Source organism: Aulonocara sp. 'chitande type north' Nkhata Bay, linkage group LG18 (assembly GCF_057382095.1).
Source record: "Aulonocara sp. 'chitande type north' Nkhata Bay isolate Kocher_YH1m ecotype deep benthic linkage group LG18, A_spYH_male_GT1.1, whole genome shotgun sequence".
NCBI lineage: Eukaryota > Metazoa > Chordata > Actinopteri > Cichliformes > Cichlidae > Aulonocara > Aulonocara sp. 'chitande type north' Nkhata Bay.
Genome location: NC_141361.1, coordinates 13,443,070 through 13,450,169, shown reverse-complemented (window position 1 = coordinate 13,450,169; position 7,100 = coordinate 13,443,070). Strand labels below are relative to the sequence as shown.

General features: G+C 42.1%; 1 protein-coding gene across 1 annotated transcript; it reads right to left on the bottom strand.

Moving 5' to 3' along the window:
* Positions 1-839: 839 nt before the first annotated feature.
* klf2b (Kruppel like factor 2b) lies at positions 840-3,277 on the bottom strand. Its single transcript, XM_086270648.1, has 3 exons — positions 2,941-3,277; positions 1,821-2,733; positions 840-1,690 (listed from the first exon to the last, which is right to left on the bottom strand). The coding sequence occupies exons 1-3, from the start codon at positions 3,010-3,012 to the stop codon at positions 1,515-1,517; spliced, it is 1,161 nt and encodes a 386-aa protein (XP_086126774.1). The 5' UTR covers positions 3,013-3,277; the 3' UTR covers positions 840-1,514.
* Between the last annotated feature and the right edge of the window lie 3,823 nt (positions 3,278-7,100).

Below are 7,100 nucleotides of genomic sequence, written 5' to 3'. Positions count from 1 at the left end.
CTCGAACATTGATTGTTTTTATGTCTTAGAAGTCTGGTTTGATATTGGAACACAAAAAAGTGAAATGAGAACGACATATTTGCATGTACTGGGTAGATATTTTTGGCCCAGTGTGTGCTTCCTCTTTTTTCGTTTTAAAATATGATAAATTTCAGTGTGTTGATAAACGCATTTGAACTCTCTTTGCATTTGCGTTTTATTGCTGCAGGTGAATTTACTATACAAAGTAACTGAGTTACACTGATTCAATTAAAACTGTTTTATTAAGTTTTTTAAAAGACTACGCTTTTTAGAAAATGCCATCTGGCTTTTATATATGCACTCAATGCACTCTTTGATGCGGGCAAAACGACTGCTCACTGACACTATGCAGCCATAATGTGCACGGACTTGGATACTTTGAAACTGTAGTGCAGAGTGACTGTGTGTAATTGTAGTATTAAGGCTCTTTGATGTCCTACTATAATTTCTACCCATCAGAAAGGGAGTCTAAGGGCTCCCTGATGAGGGTTTGCTGTGCCCCTCTGTCCAGACGGCTCCTGGCTCTCTCTGTAATTATGGAAATGGAGTGTTTGTATTTATAGGCTAAGCCCACAAGCGGCTGCCCTTCTGTCTTGCAGCTGCAAAACATCACAGTGGAAATCAAGTGCTCGTGCTTTAAAATTCGATGTACAATTTAGAAGAACTGATGTGACAGTCCGCAGGTCTACTGCACCTTTTTACAAGCAGTTATGAGTTATGTTGAGTGGCTGGATGTATCCAATAAAAAAGAAATGTGTGAACAAGTGTAAGGAATGAGTAAGCACGCAAGCGAAGTAAAGACTTCTCAAGCCAAACAATTCAGTTCCATTTTTTTTAATATTTACAATAAATACATGATTTACAGTATAAAATCCAGGTACTTTTTTTTTTTTTATATAAATTTAAGTAAAAAATAAAGCACAGGACATCAAGCCCTGATAGTGTACAGAGGGGCTGGAACCAAGAGTTTCACACTGAGATGGACAAAAAGCATTTAAAAAAAACAAAAAACAGTATAGGCCATTCAGACATTGAGGCAGTTTAAATAAAACATTGTCTTTTGTCTTTGCACATATTAGGCAACTGTATGTGCATTGCATTCCTATCAGCGAGAACATGTACTGCTTTTTTGGCCATGTCTTCTTTCACAAAGAGGTTTTTTTTTTTAGTTTTTTTTTTTATACAGTAGCACAACACAGAAAGGCACTTTTGTGTCAAACACAGCATTCCAGTTCTGTCAAAGGAGAGTAGTATATACAGGGCCAGCCCCTTCTTGGTCTGCCTGCTCTAAAGCAAACAAAGCTTTTCTAAAGCTTAAACAACCAAAGTAGTACCAGCTACGTTATTAAACAATAACACTAAACATTTTTTGAATTCAGTATCATAATATGCGTCTTTGGTCATGTGAGGAATATTTTAAATAAAAAATACAGTTGAAATCGTAATAATAATAACCCCTCCCCCAATCGCCCCGAGTCCTTATGTGGGTTACTTCACATGTGTCTCTTCATATGAAGGGCCAGGTGGTCAGACCTTGAAAAGGCGCGCTCACACAGGTGGCACTGGAAGGGTCTGTGTCCGGTGTGTTTGCGGAAATGACGGGTAAGCTCGTCGGAGCGGGCGAATTTCCATCCACAGCCTTCCCAGCTGCAGTGGTACGGCTTCTCACCTGCGTGAACAAAATTTGAAAAAAAGTTTATTAGGCTGTGCTGAAACGGCATTTTGTTTTAATCAATGCGCTGCTCTGTGCGTAACTGCGCACTTAAAAAAGATCATAGCATACTTCAGCTCAAACTTACCGGTGTGAGTGCGGAGATGTGCCTTCAGGTGCGAGCTCTTTGTGTAGGTTTTTCCGCAGCCTGCAAACGTGCAGGTATGCGTGGCTGTGCGCTTCCGTGGCCACGTGCGCCTGCCTCTTTTGGGTTTGGACTCCAGCAGTTCGAGGGGAGATGAGGGTGGAGTAAGCATCACCCTCTGTGCGCCCGGCTGCAGGCTGAGAGCTTCATCATACATGCCAAAACCAGCATGTGGAGCGTGGTAGGCCATCTGCATCTGTGGAGCCTGAGGGTGGTGCTGGAAAGCCACAGTTGTGTGATATTTCTGCTGAAAGTTCATGGGCTGGCATAACTGTCCCTGACAGTCCGAAACTCCCTGGTCATTGGGACTCAGCGGCGGGGTCATGTTGCTGGCCGCTCGGGGAGAGATGGCCACTCTTGGCTGCTCAAAGGACATCATGCACGAAACGTTGCCTTCTTGCTTGATTTTGCTGCAGCTCTGGGGCACCATGCCCATTACGGGACCATAACTGTCCATTGGTGGCTCTACTTTGATGTTCTCCGGGCGGGGGAAATGCGCCGTGCTGGCATAAAATCTTCCCTGAATGCTGGGGTTGCGCGTAATGCCATAGCTGTCTGTTCCTTCGGAGCGGAGTTGTTCTGTCATGAGGCTGGCGCCGTACGGGGGCGGTGGGGAGCGATGGTCGTCTGCTGGGAACGATGGCATAGAGTTTCCAGTCGTGTACATGTTGGGGTCGGCGGTGCCCAGATAGTCCATCGCGCTGTCTGAGCCAGTTGTATTGGCGAGAATAAAATCCAGATCCAAATAGTTACTCAGATCCTCGTCTTCCTTTTTGTTTTGATTGTCCAGGTTTTGTACCATTTCAAGCATGGACCAGCTCGAAGAGACCAGTTTGTCCATCTCTCCCTTCCATCTCTGTAGGAATGAGGAGAAAAAAGCAGATGAGAAACAAGCGACTGCAAAGTTTTTTTTAGAACCAAAATATATATTTTTTCGAAGCAAATAAATTATTCTTACATGATATTTATATTATTACAAGCAGAATCAAAATCACGGATATTTAAAAAAACAAACACACACAAAACACATACACACAATTGCGTGACATTGTTTCAAACTTACATTTTCCCAGGGTTTTTCTCTTTGGTTTGAGAAAGTCGAAAATGACGGTAGCATCACTCCGGATAAGGCCATCGTTGGGTAAAGTAATATAAGTTTCTCTTGTCAAAATCGTGCTGTGTTGAGCGGCAGCCGCGCAGGGGTCTGTGCGCCTATTTCACTGTCGCTTCTCCACAGTTTCACATCAAATACATGAACAAGTTTAAAAGTGGTAGGAGGTCCTCCGAACCTTATAACCCTATTCCGAGCGCGCCTGGCCAATTGTGAGAGCTCAGGAAACAACGTAAAGTTTGGTAAATTTAGCGCTTTATAAAGCAGCTCGTGCAGACTCACAGCTCACTTGTGTGTGACAGGCAGAGCGGCTCGCACCAAGCCTCTTTGAAAAGGGCGGGCCCTAGCTCGGCCCCTCCCACATTGTGACGCAAGATATTTGAAGTTTGTTTTTTTAAATGATAAACACACTGTATAGCAACCATATATACTTACGTAATAATCTAAAAAGAACAAGTACAGTGACAGAAACTGCTGGAGGCAAAGCCGCACCAGCAACTTAAAAATAAAGGCTGTCAGTACTCGAGTTAATCACCAGGACCCAAAAGAGATGTGGCTTTTCTGATGAACAGTAATAAAAATATCATTAGATTGGGATTAGCGGGTTCAGCTCTGGAAAGAAACTGAAAGATTTGCCACGAAATAAAAAATATATGTATATATGTGGCATACATTATTAATTATTATATATTTATTATTTTCTGATCTCGATGCCTCTCTAAGCCTCTTTTTCTTTCACACTTCCTCACGCACTGGTCCAAGAGCCTCCATTAAAGGGGTTTCTATTTAAATAAACACGTTTTTGTTAAACTTATAAGAGCTCAGTAAAGATACGCGCAGTGTAGGTGTCTGTGCCGGCTCATTATCATTAATGGTAGATGCTTTTTGTTCTCTCACAACGGGCCTGTCTAAACAGGCGCCAGGGTCGTCTGAAACTCCCCCCCCCCCTTTTTTTTTTTGAGGGGGGTATTATTACGCTTTAACCATTCCTGATATAAACGTAATTTAAGCTAACGTCCCGTTCACATGTAAATGACATAATTGGGGCTACTGGTTTCGATTGGGTTCACATTTGCATCACAAATCAGCGTTAGTGTTTGTTGCTACTTCGACCGAGAGATTTGAGGAAAGGGGGATTGTTTTCTGGAGGAATCCGAGGAAGTCGCCTGGCTCCAGAGGTCATGAAGACAGGCTTTCTGCAGGGTACGACTCCGCACTTTTTTGTGCCACTTTTTCCCAAAGTGTGATGGAATTAGAAAGATTGGTGCCTAAACTTTATTCCTTGGATCCAATTCAACATAGAATAGTGCAATGAAAGAAGAGACTGTTTTAAGAAGCACGTGTTTTATTAAATGTCACACTGAAGCACGATTAGTGGAGGCAATTGGGGATGAGTAATGATTTAGATTACCTGTAAGCAGCCATTTATCTGCACGTGAAGCTGATGTTAAGCTAGTTTTTTTGTAAGTTTAATGTAGACTTGTTATTTCAGAAGGAATGCTTCCCTCTAAAATGCAGCACAGAATAAGTCAAAAGAAACCTATGCAACTCCAAGATAGGAACCTGAAGTACACACTATATTTTAGGTACTCTCCAACTGTACTTTATGTAGGATTTAACCTGAAACCCCAAGAGAGACACACACCTTATCCTCAACCTCAGCAGGTTAAAAAAGCGCAAAAGTACTCAGTGTGCCAATGACCTGATCCAAGTCAGCTTCTAATGACAGATACACCACCTCTCATCAAGCTGTCATGTCCACCACCTTCACCAGTAAACTTTCAGCTGTGAGGTTTCCACATCCTGAGCCCTGTCAGCTCTGTGTGTTCAGTGGAAAGTGCGTCACACAGAAGAAGTCCAGTAAGGCCAGAGAGGAAATGTGTTTTTAGAGGCAGCGCAGCAGCCGGCCTGATGTCTGAACCCATGACCGCTGTTGTTGACCCTTGCTCTGCTCCGCGAGCCTTTTTTTGCTTTGCTACTAGTGAGAGTGAGAGCAATCTCACTTCCTCTCTTACTCAGCTACCTTTACTGCCCTGTAATGCCTGATAGATTACATTTAGGCAATTACCAAAGAACTCAAGGTTTTTTAGAGACATTGCTTAAAATCTTCTTGCACCACTATGTTTAAATTCAGAAACCTTATGCAAGATTTGTCGCTCTGCTAAAGCCCACATATGAAAAAAACCCCAACAGGCTGTCTCAACAGTATATTACACCAGTGCCATTTGAACTTTAGCATTTTACTACATGCTTTTGTCTCACTTAAAGGGAGCACTATTAATATTTGCCTTCTTTCTAAGAGAAAGATTGGATCTCACTTGTTTAACTTGTAAAAACAAAGAGGCTAAATATTTGTGTTTTTATGGCATTTTTGTGGCTTATTATTTACTGGTCTGTTGCAGTGACTTCGACATACTTTATATATGTCTCATAAATGTCAACAGATTCCTTTCAGGACACTTGAACAGGGGGAGTCTGGGATGAAACATCAGGTTTTTCTACCCACTGAGCCACAGCTGCTGATTTTATGTTTATACAAGCTCTTGCTCAAGGTTTGTATTTATAAAAAAAAAAAGGTGAAAACGACAAGAAGGTTAATTTGGCTCGTTTAATTATCTGTAAATAGCCCTGAATTTGTACTGTATCTATTAAATAACCTCTACCTGAAGCCTTTTACAGACTTACTGATTCTCACAGTGCACATTTTAGATACTTTGTTTCAACTAACACCGCTTAATAGGAAATCTTTGACTCAACGATGCTGCACCTGGCGGATTCAAAACCAAGCCAAACATGACCGAAACGTTTATACGCGAGCAGCCCATACCCACGTTAAACTTCACTCAGCGTGCACTGGTCTGTGAAGCAGAGCAAATTGATGTGAAAGGCAACAAAAGTAGTTGGCATGTCTTGTGGGAATACTTGGTACAACATTTAGGAGACGGGTTTGTATTTCGTTCTGAGCTGTCACTTCCTGTGGAGAAGTGTGCATACCCGAGGAGAGAATTTCATTTGAGCGCACCGGGCATATACTCATGCTGGACATACGATGGGCGGGACACTCTTATGACTGCAGCAGCCCACGTAAAAACATCTCTCAGGTTGCACTCAAAGATTTGTAACAAGTTCATAAAGAACTGGTACTCAGTTGATCCCTGTGGGGAAAATTGCCCCCACGTGCTTTCCACTCTACAGAGGTCAGAAGTAAAAAAGGAAAAACAGGACAAATATCTTGGTTTCAGTGCACTTGTCAGTAAAAGCACCGTCTCTCTTGGAGTCAAAGACTGCACTTTCAGCTCTTACTGCAGAAGAGGAACCACTAAAGTCATCATATGGCAGGATTAAGTATAGATTAGTACAATTTCCAGCGAAGCCTCTTTCCCTGAACTGAAATTTACACAATCGTTTTACAATTGGGCAACAATGTAATTTCACAATTGTTCGAACTATTACTGTTGCTGTCTTATCTGTGCTGTGAGGTGATCAACTTATCAACAGGCTGTCATGTTGCTCAGGAGTAATGAAGCTGCTGACATGTTGTTGCATTAACAGCAGCAGTCGTTCTGTAAAATCTATTCTTTTCTCTTAAGAAAAACTTTCCCACGTAGGACTGTGACAATACTGTTGAGAATTTTAAGCATCCTCTTTTGTTTTTGTCCAACATGCTTTTCAGGACTTGGTGTAAAATAAAGACGAGCTATTTCTAAAGAGAACCTCCCATCCCCGTGCAGCCAAAAATGGAGAGATCAAACAAACTACAAAGTGCAGTTTCACAGAGAGAAAGCACAAAAGAAGAACGAGACAATGCTGTTCTGCGAGAACATGCTCGACCTCAGCAGAATAATACTGTACACATCATGTCCGCGTCCAGTATTTCTTTGAGTGTGGAAAGGCAGATAACTTTACGGGTTTCCCAAAATGCCAAGTTTCTGACAGAATACAAATGGGAATGTTAAAAACACCAAGCATGAGGTTTATTAGCTCATCACGCTGATGTATGCTTCATGTTCTCCATGATGAAGCTTCATGTTGTCACTGCCGAAATTGTTTTGGGCTGTTTAACTTAGTGACATGAGCACAGCCGTGCATAGTGTTTATGTCACGTCTGCAAG

What these genes read in the sequence shown, in the direction of transcription:
- klf2b (XM_086270648.1), bottom strand. Translation starts at nt 3,012, where the DNA reads ATGGCCTTATCCGGAGTGATGCTACCGTCATTTTCGACTTTCTCAAAC. An exon ending in GAGAAAAACCCTGGGAAAAT is followed by an intron (nt 2,734 to 2,940) that starts GTAAGTTTGAAA and finishes TCATTCCTACAG; the next exon opens with AGATGGAAGGGAGAGATGGA. An exon ending in ACATCTCCGCACTCACACCG is followed by an intron (nt 1,691 to 1,820) that starts GTAAGTTTGAGC and finishes TTGTTCACGCAG; the next exon opens with GTGAGAAGCCGTACCACTGC.